Source organism: Ascaphus truei, chromosome 3, assembly GCF_040206685.1.
Source record: "Ascaphus truei isolate aAscTru1 chromosome 3, aAscTru1.hap1, whole genome shotgun sequence".
Lineage (NCBI taxonomy): Eukaryota > Metazoa > Chordata > Amphibia > Anura > Ascaphidae > Ascaphus > Ascaphus truei.
In genome coordinates, this window is record NC_134485.1 from 143,411,686 (window position 1) to 143,423,807 (window position 12,122).

General features: G+C 43.6%; 1 protein-coding gene and 1 long non-coding RNA gene across 4 annotated transcripts in view; one reads left to right on the top strand and one right to left on the bottom strand.

Moving 5' to 3' along the window:
- Positions 1–1,727, bottom strand: part of ALDH3A2 (aldehyde dehydrogenase 3 family member A2) — a 62,108-nt gene extending 60,381 nt beyond the window's left edge. The window contains exons 1-2 of one of the 3 annotated variants that reach the window (XM_075589598.1): positions 1,579–1,717; positions 670–967 (exon numbers count right to left, since the gene is read on the bottom strand). In XM_075589598.1, coding sequence (XP_075445713.1) covers positions 670–733 — 64 coding nt within the window. In that variant the 5' untranslated portion in view covers positions 734–967; positions 1,579–1,717. Of the gene's footprint in view, positions 1–669; positions 968–1,578 lie in introns of all 3 variants that reach the window. The other 2 variants (XM_075589599.1, XM_075589600.1) reach the window with 2 other exon arrangements.
- Positions 280–12,122, top strand: part of LOC142489218 (uncharacterized) — a 28,448-nt gene continuing 16,605 nt past the window's right edge. Inside the window, exon 1 of the long non-coding RNA XR_012799821.1 lies at positions 280–859. This is a non-coding gene — a long non-coding RNA (uncharacterized LOC142489218). The remainder of the gene's footprint in view (positions 860–12,122) is intronic.

Below are 12,122 nucleotides of genomic sequence, written 5' to 3' on the forward strand. Positions count from 1 at the left end.
GGTCACCCTACACTTGGGAACTTTTGAAATGTGAGCTCCCTGGCTTTACATTTTCAGTTTGTTTGTTTTTTTTTTATGTTATTGACTTTTTTTTTTAAGTAGCACTTTTGGCTGATTATGCAACCTCCTTAATTCCTAATAGAAGTGAATAACAGGTGTAGCCCTGGTAAGAAATGGGGCTATAGTTCTATCCTCCGCCTGGTATAATCCATGGTAAGGGCAGGTTGCCAGGAGTTATCATGGGTTTCCCCCACTTCAAGCACTTGCCCTGAGTGGTGGAGGTAGGTCACCTGACTCTGTGTCAAGGCCAGAGACACAGGGGCGGTGCCTGCTGATATCATAAAAGAGCAGTGCACTTCCTATTTAGTGTGATAGAGTCTGTTCAGAGTGTGATTAGTAGTAGTGAGTTACAGTTGGAGAAGGAGAGTGATCAGCTCATGAGTAGAGCTGATCCAACCATAGTGTAGGGAGGTGGACCAGTACCTCTCACCCTGCTTAGGGGGTGAGGGAAGAGTTAGCCCCACTCTGGATGCCCTCGATCCAGAGTGGTGGCAGGGAGGGACCATCCTAAAGGAGAGCAATCTAAGTGGATCAGACACCCTGTACCTGTCTGCTGCTACTGCTGCTGCTGCTGCGAATAAGGACTGCTGCTTTTAAAGAAAGACAAACCTGTGTGAGACTGGAATCTCTCATCCCTGTGTGGGAACTCTCTGGTAAGGATTCCACCCCGCATTCCTGGGGCTTACTAAAGATGAAGGCGCTGCACCACTGAATGAGAATGAAGGCATCCACCCCAGAAACCTGTTCCTGTTATCCCCCATGTCATCGCGGGAGACTCAGGCTATCCTGTTGCCAGCAGGTATGCACCACACAAAGACATGTAGCCAGACCCAAGTACACCGTAGGGGGCCCGATCTGCGATTGGCCCCGGGAAAGGGGGTTACACAGGGTTCACACACACCTTGTCCTGTAAATGATTAATTAAGGTAGGATCATTAAAACGATCCAAAGAATCTGGTTACCTGTGGGACGCTCATATAACAAAATACAAATATTTAAATTATACTGATTTTTAAAGTGCAATAATCACCTATTATTTAACACTAACTATGCTATCACTAGTGGAGCAACAAAAGTGAAGTGGTTATTGTCAGCCTTTTATCTAATAGCGGAGGTGAACTAATGGAGGTTCTCATTAATGCTCATGACAAGCGATTTAACTTAATAAATCCTCATTATGCCATAGTTGAAAATCTGCCCTACATAGCACGGCGGCAACACCCGCTTTTCCCATGGAGGGGCATGAACGACTTGTAAAGCACGCAGGAGAATGCAACAATATACAGAAGGAATATTCCTCCTATGGAGATATGGGCAGACACAGAAGACCACTGTAAATGAGTGGTCTGTAATTTAGGTAAAATAAGCATTCTCTCTCTCTTCCCCCCCCCCCCCACCCCATCCGTGCTAATCTGGGCGGAGATCGCGTTATACTACGTCATTCCGGGTGGGCGCGCAACCGCAATGTGCCTCGATGCAGAGGCGGACCCCGCTTTTCAATATCCCCTGCCTCCCTACCTGGAGCTGATGGACAAGACGTGGGTTGCAAGTGACAAGTCAGTTGAGCTCAGCAAAATCTCGAGCAACGCAGGGAACAGGCTGGAGCGAGACACAACATCCAGGGCAAGGTTCGAAACTACGGCCCGCCTACAAAGACATGAACACGTCATGCTGGGCAGGACTTCACAAGAGGGACAATGGGAACAGCTGAGATTCTCACTTGTTAATTGTATACTGTAGATTTGTCCCGTAAATTAGCATTTACAAAGTAGTGGTTCTCTCCCTAATTTACACACAGCCTCCCCACAAAATAAGATGCAAAATGTATTACTATTCTACTTTGCCTGTCAACAAATGTCCCTCCACTCAATGCAAGATCTTTCAGTTGCCTTGATAAAAAATAAATGTCAGTTGTTGATCAGTATGGCAGAGTTCAAACGACCATAATCCTTTTTATAAAATGTAACAAATGCCTGTAGAGATTTTGAGAATGTAAACGTTTATGGTGATGTAGCCAGGTTCCCCGGACTCACCCTTATCTCCGCTGCAATGGTAGAATAAGGCCTGGGACATAGTGGGATGAGCATTGCTGAGCCGCGCTGAGCAGATGCATTTATCCCCTGCATCTGTCATCAGCGCGGCTTTAGCAGCCGCTTCCGAATGCGTGCGGAGGCTCAGAAAATTTGCCGCTCGGAGGAGCGGTCACGTGACCGCTCCCATTGGGACTAGCTCCGCCTCCTGACACACCTCAGCTCCGCCCCACCCCCAGAGCGCGCTCACTGCCTCGCCTGCCAAGACAGAAAAAAGCACAATTTTGAGCAGGCGAGGCAGAGCAGGAGTGCTGATCAGTGCGGCCCGAGGCACCATGCCCGAGGCCTAAGGGAAGGTTGCAGAGTGTGCAGGGAGCGCTCCGGTGCACCGGAGGCTCCGCGGTGGCCTGAGAGTTCAGGGCGCCGCCATTTTGGTACATTTTGGTTCAGGGCCATTAAATGCTGGGGGACTGTGCGAGGCCGCTGTAACTCACCGTGATTCAGCTGGCTTCGGGCAGCGCAGGGTTATTTGACGCCAGCACACAGGTATGGGAGGCGTGAGCACTGGGGGAGATCAGGCAGTGGGCACAGCACCAGAAGTTTACGCACCCCTGCTCTAAGGGACCTCACTCTAAAGACCTATAATGGAGTGCCTTGTCATCTCGTGAGTAGGATGCGCCTAACGGCCATATAGGGGGACCCTGTATAATTTAGAAGTGACTTTCCCTCACTGGACAATAACAAAGGGTTTCTTACTTAGTTACTACTCCTCAGGTTCCTCCTGGGATCTGAGACTATAAGGGCTGAACCCTGCTTTATATAACCTGGGTTCCCCACCCCTGTTTTGGGCAATGTAAAGGATGGGCTAACAGTATAATAGGATTACCCCATGCAGTGGCATAGCTAGACATGCGCGGGCCCTCTGGCAAACATTTTGTCAGGGCCCCATTATAAGTGAACGTATTCCATAGATTCAAAATTATATATGCCGGGCTATGTGGGTTTCCCTACACGGGATGGACTGAGGATCAAGGGAATGGGATACACTAGAAATATGAAGAAAACTAATGCAATAAGGAGAATCCTTCAATAATGAGTATGATGATCTTGATAGACCTGACCCTTTAGAAAGTATGTGGGGAAATGATTTTACAAATCTTGTGGAGGATAGCACTGGATTAGACTCACACTTTATATAGAGAATCAATGGGTCATATATATCCTAGTACATAGATATATTGAAGAATGTACTCATAATGAACTGATATGCTGTGTCCATAAGAATAAAATTTGCAGGGTCTTTGTCCAGGCATGCATTGCGCAGGATACGTAGACAGGAACAAACTTAGCAGACAGCCAAAAAACACTGCACCACGAACAGATATCAGTCAAAGAGGGTGAACTAAAAAATGATTTATTTGCAGGTGGAAGCTCCAAAGAGCTTTATCAAAATGTGATCTTCCATCTGCAAAGAAATGTTTTTTTTAGTTCACCCTCTTTGAATGATATCTATTCGTGGTGTGGCATTTTTTGGCTGTCTGCCAAGTTTGTTCCTATATACCGGGCTATAGCTACGCCCCTCACCCCATGTCAGGTGACCATCAGGATACTTCCAGAATTAAGACGGTGCCCGACAATTAACCTTTAAAGTTGAAACATTAAATACACAGCATGTGCAACATTTAGAGCCTATAAGGAAGTAACCCCTTACCGCCCTGTAGGGACCAGGGCTGACTAAGGCAAAATTAGCCGGGGCACTACACTTATTTTTGTTAAAACAGGAACTGAAGAGGCCTTATTTAAGTGCAAGTTAAGATTTGAAACCAGAGACATAACATAAAACACAGACAAAGCTCAGTGCACATCCAGAAAAACTTATATACGGTACAGTGCCTAAATATACATGTATAAATAACTAATAAATAAAATGGTCTTTTAGTTTAACATTTTGGCCAAATTGTTGTAAGCCCTTGAGCCAAACTTAACGGCAGACCACGTTTCAAGGGTCCCTACACTAATATAAATTCTTAATAACCTGTGTATTGCCAGGAAGAATGATTTATAATCTGTCAATATAAGTTGCAAAAGTTCTAAGTCTGATTTGAAGCTTTTATTAACCTGTACATTACCAGGAAAAGCACTCTGTAATAGATTTGTCACAATCACACTGCATGCAGGCAAGTTCCCCTGATAGTTGGAGATGCCATGGAGTGAGCTTTTAACCATTTAAATGTGGGAGGGAGTGAGCTTCAATTGGATAGGAGGTTGCCACCCTCCAAAACAGCCAAGACTAGCTGCACAAGAATTATAAAACATACAGAACACCTACAAGCTCAAATTGAACCCCCAAAATACCCACAACATATATATAAGCATATAAGTTTCACAGAGGAGTGCTACTGAGCATGGCAATATATATTTAAAACCAGAGACATAACATAAAACACAGACAAAGCTCAGTGCACATCCAGAAAAACTTATATACGGTACAGTGCCTAAATATACATGTATAAATAACTAATAAATAAAATGGTCTTTTAGTTTAACATTTTGGCCAAATTGTTGTAAGCCCTTGAGCCAAACTTCAGATTTGGAAATAAAAAAAGAGGGTATTGCAAAACATAGCGTGCATTGAAATAGTTGTGTTTCCATTGCCTTTATAAGAGAACATGATCCATCATCATCTATTGTAAGGAAATTCCAGATAACTTAGAGGACGCTTTGGTGAACAGATTTTCAAAAGTAGAAAGTGGGATACATTAAAAATAATATTTATAAAACAAAATTACATCACTTAAATATTATAATGGTACTTGTCTAATAGAGTCCCTTTTTATGCTGTATTATTAATTTATTTCAGTTTCCTAGCATAACAAATTCTTGAGTGTAGCAAAAGAACGGTTTGGTTTACATTTATAAATCGTTTCGAGTTTACCAATACATTTTAAATGTTTACTCTGATATTATCGATCACTGTTACATGCCATCTATTTGTACAGTTTTGAGTCCAAAGAGGGAAAAGCTAAAAACCGGGACATTTCAAGAATTTTAATCAAATTGTCAAGACACCAGGACATTTAAACAGACACCCTGGCGACACTTATTTTTCTGTGTTTAAAAAAAAAAAAAAATAGGGTTGACGTAGGGGATCTCGTTAATCGCGCTGAATCACATTAATTTCAACTCCGGAGGCCCCCTGCTTCCCGACATACTTTCCTCGGAAAGGGGTGCCGGTAGCAGCCCAGACAGGGCTAGTCTGCACTATCGAAAGCACGGCGGTGATATTATATTCACATATGCTGATTTTATAGCTCACTTTTGTAAGTGCGCTTGTTTCCTCCCCCCCCCCCCCCCCCCCACTTTGTATATCTCCCTTCATTATGGAGCGTGCGCTTTTGGGTTTTTTCTCTCTTTAGGTCATGCACATTGGATGTGGTTCATCTTGAAAAGCAGCCTGGACTACTTTACTCCTGTTTCATCAAGACAGTTCTTCTAATTGGACACTACACCTTATATCTTTTATTTTTATTTTTCAACTTAAAATTTTTATTGGCAAGTTTTCAAATGGGATACAGAAAATAGAATAAAACAGCAATCATAAAAGATATTCCCAGCCCACATATCCAGCTATAATGATAATTACAGGTGTGGAGAAAAAACGGAGCACACCAGCGGCAAAAAAGTAAAGGGGCTATAGGAATTAAGCTAAAAACATCTTTAATAAGTTGGATGTCCAAAAAAAACCTTACGCGTTTCACGCTAAGATTAGCGCTTTGTCAGAATATAGCAACACTGTGTGTGCATCCATCATTGTAGTCCCTTCCCCCGCCCCCAGCATGACGTAACGGCAATTGCCGTGAGCTGATTGGCCACTCGGGTGACGATCTGTAGCCAATCAACATGTACAAGCATAAACTACGGGCAGGGAGAAGGAACAAAACAAATATGTAAGCAAAATACAAACATCACCTTATTAGAGGTGTATGCACACATAATAAGACATGATATATCATTAAAACAAGTTATAACACACACAAAGTCACACAATGGAGCCATCTACACTGTCCAGACTATATATATATCTATGACCTAGATAGTAAAGGTATAGATCAATAAAGCGATCCAGTGTACAGTAGCATGTATAAAAGTTGCACAGGAATTGCACATCAATGCTCAGACTAAAAAACAGAGCAAGAGTGAATTTTAAATAAACAAATATTTGTGACCACTCATACATGTGAGCATAATGTCACAGGCAAATAGCTTGCAGAGGAATGAAAGAAGGGGAGGGGTGGAGGAGGGGGAGGGGTGGGAAAGGATGTAAATGCCAATTGTGATATGGATGCCATAGCTAGTGTAAGGATAAATACCAACCATACTATAAACAATGCAATAACGCAGTCCAATGATAAACAAATTCCTAACATGTCACTATAGGCAAAGCTATTCCATAGTCAAAGACATGTAAAGGATAAAGGACTATCTAGATAACTATATGCATGATAAATTTCAGCAGACAGATATCATGGTAGAGGGAGAAAGAAAAGAAAAATAAAATAGCCGTAAATATAATGAACATGAACAGGTAACATGCATAAATAACATAGATAATCCGGTCTAGTGTAATAAGGAGGAGAAGATATTTAGCTGAGGAAATGTTTAAATTCCCAATCGGTGTTCAAACCCCAGGGGTTAATGCCCCGAGGGTATAAATTCAAAACATTTCTCGTTGGTTAAGAACCACCTCTCTATTTCCACCTCTAGTCAGTGGTTGGATATGTTCCAAAGCACTGAATGTGAAGTTGCTAATAGTGCCCATAGGGTATGTTGAGAAATGCCTCGAGACCGGATATCTGTCATCTTTGTTTCTAATTGTTCTTAAATGTTCAGTAATTCTGCATTTAAGAGGCCGGATAGTCCTGCCAATGTAAATACCCCACATGCACATCTCAATGTGTAAACAACGTAGCTGGTATTGCAAGTCATAAGTGTGCGTAACTTATGAGTATAATTCGTATATTTACATTTAATTGTTTTTAATGGGGTAGCATATTTACAGTTTTACAATAACCGCATCTATGAAAACCCATATTTCTGGAAGTAGCTAAATGCGTTGCTGGGGATGCTTTAAACATGCTAGGAGAAACATGGGAGCCTATCGATCTAGCTTTCCTAAAGACGAATTTGGGTTTAGAACTGACAAACTTCCCCAGATCCTTGTCTAGTTTCAGGACTTTCCAATGATTTTCAACAATGGTCCTGATCTGATTTGCCTGCTCGCTATAAGTCATGATAAACAGTGGAATGTCCGCTTGAGATGTGCGGTTATGATATTTATCTTTATGTTAAATATCTTTATGTTTATCTGTAAGATTAACTTTGTCCAATAAATCTGATCTATTGGAATACAAGGCCCGTTGAAAAGCTGTGTTAATATCATACTCACTGTACCCCCTCTCTCTGAATCGCTTATTCAGTACCTCCGACTGCGTAAGAAAAGTCTCGTCATTAGAGCATACCCAACGCAGTCTGAGATACTGACCAATTGGAATACCCCGTAAAAGTGGCCTCGGATGACCACTGTTGGCCCGTAGCAGAGAGCTTCGGGAATTAGGTTTTCGGAAAATATCTGTCTGTATAGTCAGATCTAAATCTATATATAAATTCAGATCCAAAAAGTTGATATGATTGGAATGATAAGAATAAGTGAATGTTAAATTATATACATTTTGGTTAAGATAATAAAAAAAAAAAAATAATAAAGTAGAAGCATCTCCCTGCCAAATCAAGAGTAAGTCGTCAATGTAACGACGATAAAATATAATGTGTTTACGGAAAGGGTTAGTGTGACCGAAAATGTGTATAGATTCCCAGTACCCCATGAAGAGGTTAGCATAGGATGGTGCAAAGGATGTGCCCATGGCAGTGCCTTGTTTCTGTAAATAAAAGTGTGTGTCAAATAAAAAAAAAATATGTTGTAATAAGAAAATAATAGATTCTAATAAAAATGTGCTTTGTGCTGTGTGAATATTAGAAATGTTAAGAAAGTGAGTAACAGCTTTAATACCTAAAGGGTGAGTGATAAGTGTATAAAGAAGTAACATATTAACATATTAACCCCCGACACACCACACTGTTATGAGGATTTCCTCTTCAAGCAAGCTCATCTTCTCAGACTTTAATATCAGTACTGACACTGATTTTTTTACATGCAAACCATGCTCTAGTAGTACTGATTACGGAACCTTGTTCTATTACCATATAGTTATAATGATAATTATCCGTGTTGCTGGAGCCCTCTTTAGTATCCCCTGCTATCTATGTGGTTAAATGATATTGGATGAACAAAATTGGACTAACATAATGTACCAAACAATTCAAGGGGAAATGAGGGGAAGGGGAAATGAGGGGAAGGGAGGGGGGTGGGGGTGGTGGTACCAGTCTCATCAAAGGTCTGAATTTATTTCCCATGTATGCTCCCCGTCATACCCATTATTTGACAGGAGCAGACCTTACTTTGGTTTATTTGAGACATGCCTCAGTGCTAGATCAGCCTGGCGGGACCGTTATTTCCCATCTACACCCAGGCCAATTCTCTAATATCTCTCTGTCCTCCCTCACTGGCAAACCACGGGTCCCAAATCTGGGAGAACTTGTTGCAGCTCTCCCTTAGGCAAGTCGTGAGTTTCTCAATCGTGGCAATATGCCATATTCTGCTTTTAACAATTGCCAGAGAAGGGGGTTCCAGTTTTCTCCAGGCCACCACTATACAGCATCTTGTGGCTAACATGATATGGGAGATTAGTTTGGATGAGGCTCTAGACATGTCTTGAACTGGTCTGCCTAGTAGAGCAGACCAAGAGTCAGGTCTCAGGTCCATGTTCAGAAGCCTATTAATAAACATGTAAACCTGTTTCCATAAGGGAGCCAGTTTCGGACAATCCCACCAGATATGTGACATTGAGCCATTTTGTCCACACCCTCTAAAACAGGACGGTGAGTGGGCATTATATATGGCATGGAGTCTGACTGGAGTCATATACCAGCGAAATAAAAGTTTATAGGAGTTCTCTTTAGCCACAGTGCAGATCGAGCTTTTTGCCGCGGCCTCCCATATGTCAGCCCAATCCTCCTCTTCCAGGACCTCACCGAGCTCCGCCTCCCATTTTAGCATATGAAAATATTTGTAATCTGTCCCAAGTTAATTAGGGAACAATATAGGGCAGAAGTCAGGCCCCTCTCTTGGGATTTGTACGTAAATAGAGATTCAACGTAGGTGCGTGTTGGGGGATCATTTGCTTTGTGGAACTGAGAGACAAAATGTTTAATCTGTAGGTACCTGAATATCTCTGCAGGTGGAAGGTTCCCCTTTTTATGTAGTTCTGGGAAGGTGTAAGCCCAGTAAATTTGAATAGGTCTCTACTCTGATAATCCCAGCTGTCCGCCACGCTTGGAATGCACATACATACATGGTGTTCTTCTAAGCAAAGATGCAGGAAGGATGAGACCGCACACAGGTATAATCCATGAAAGCTGTATTAAGATGACCGGCACACACACCGATGTTTCGGTCCTCAGAACGGGACCTTTCTCAAGGTGTGTGTGCGGTCTCGTCCTTCCTGCATCTTTGCTTAGAAGAACACCTTGCTTATGAATTACCTTAAGGGACAAGCACCAACATTTCTGTGTACAAGTGAGTGCAAACTGCTTGCTTTATATATATGTAGCCCTGTTTCCCCCTGAACACAGGAAGCTACCAGTGCTGCCCTTCTACCTGTTGGCTCACAGGAGCCGAAGCCTCTGCCACAGAGAGCCTGGGGTGAATCACTTACTATATGGTGCAGCGCCTCCACCTGTGAGGGATCCCAGCAGAGCGGAAGCAGCCCCTCACAGGACACAATCAAATGAACACATACAATGTAAAAATAGAAGAACCTTTACTGTAATGAGGTATAACAGATGACTCTTACACTCTACTCTATAGTGAGTAGATACACAACTGCCCCATGCCTCGCAGGGCCTCTTCCCACCTTATTCCCCCCCCCCCCCAACACTGTGTACCCTACACCGTGTCCACAGTAATGTATAAGTCCCTTGGTCACTTATCTCAATAGTGTCCCCAAAGAACCGGTATGTTGGTGCACTTTAAAGACAATACCTGCCGTGCGCTCCACCACCCATTCCCCAAATACTTCAAAATGGATCTGCCGGTCCATGATCTCTTCCGCGACGTCCGTCAAGGGTGGTCCCACCCGGATAATGTCTCTCTCTCTCTCTCTCTCTCTATTGTTAGGCTTGGTCCCAGACCTCTCAACATGGAGTGTAGCATCCGCTGTGTCCCTAAACTCTTACCATAGTGCTAAGGGGATAGGTTCCCTATTCTAGGGCCTGTTTCTGGAGCAGCCACAATCTCAATAAGTGACTGAGGGCCTATCTGGGGCCTAGGGGGCACTCTGGCCTAGTACAGAGGCTACTTGCCTCTCTGCACAGACACCTCTGTCCCCTATCCCTTCCTGGCACACACTGACGAACGTGGTCCCCTGCGAATGACTACATCCTGTCATGCCAGAGAATCCTAAAGCCCTATTGGCTCCCTGGCATCCCATGTGTGTCCCTAAGGCTCATGAGACTTGTAGTTCCCCGCTAAGAGCCTTCTCTGATTAGCTGGGCTTCGCACGCTTCTTACTGCGCATGCGCAAGCTATCTGCGAGCCGCCGCAACTCTCGCACTCACCGCGCATGCACGAGAACCCAGCGCAACATGGCAGCTCCCTGTATCTTCTGCTGGCGGTAGCCCGCGATGACGCGGCCGCCCCCGCAGCTACCCGACACTCAGCGGAGGTAGGGGGAGAAACCGGAGGACCTGGCTATATATATATATATATATATATATATATATATACATACATACATACATACATACATACATACATACATCACACACACACATACAGCAGGGCCCCGCTTCTCGGCGATCCAGTCATACGGCGACACCGAGAAGGGGGCTGCCATCTTGATTTCTAACTCGCGCATGTGCAGAACGGGCGGGTGCACCTGGCGCGCATGCGCATACCATAGGTTGCGCGCACATACCATAGGTCGCGCGCATACCATAGGTTGCACATGCGCAGAACGGCAAAAATGCCGGTTTGCGCATGCGCAGAAGTGAAAATCGCCGGATCCGCTTTCCGCCGATTTTCAGTATACGGCGGGCCTCTGGAACGGAACCCGCCGTACACCAGGGCCCTGCTGTGTATATATATATTATATATATTATAATCTTAAATAAATATTGATACCAGATGCTGATCAATCAATGTGCAGAAAGAATAGGGTCCAAAATAAATTCAGTCCAATCTTGTATCAGGGGAGATAACCCAAGAGCCAAATCTGATGCTGGGGGGCAGCCGAATCCACAGGGAGAATCACTTCCAGGGAAGTACTAAATGAGAAAAAAGAAGGAAAAGCGCACCCCCTAGTGTATTATTTCCAAGGTTGAAGATAACATTTTTTATTTGTAATAAATGGAAGGCAATACACACTTACAAGATACACATATAGAAAGTTCACATCAAGGTATCTTTGAGAGCCTAATATTAACAGCTCATGCAGATGGAAAGTGCAGGCATACCGAGACTCACTGTACCGCAGAGGCAAGATGATATCCCACAAGCAGCGTCTCAACCAGAGTGGAGCTGATGCTAGATGTAATTGGCGCTAGTGCATGAGCCAGATCGGTAGCCTCCACCGGGCAGCAAGCTGGTAGGGCACTCAAAGAACCTCCAAGTGTGCAAGATAACCCTCAAGGTAACGCGGAATCACCGCGAGCATACAGTGACGTCAGTTCCTACGCGTTTCGTCCGCAACATTAGACTTCGTCAGGGAAAAGATTGTATGAGGAGTACCTAGCTATTTGTGAGTGGAGAGTTACAATTTAGGCATACATCGATCTCACGAAGTGGAAGGCTGCATTTCTTTGCATTTTTGGCTAAGTTTTGCATTTAGTGGACACACCAGTGATTACTCAACCTGG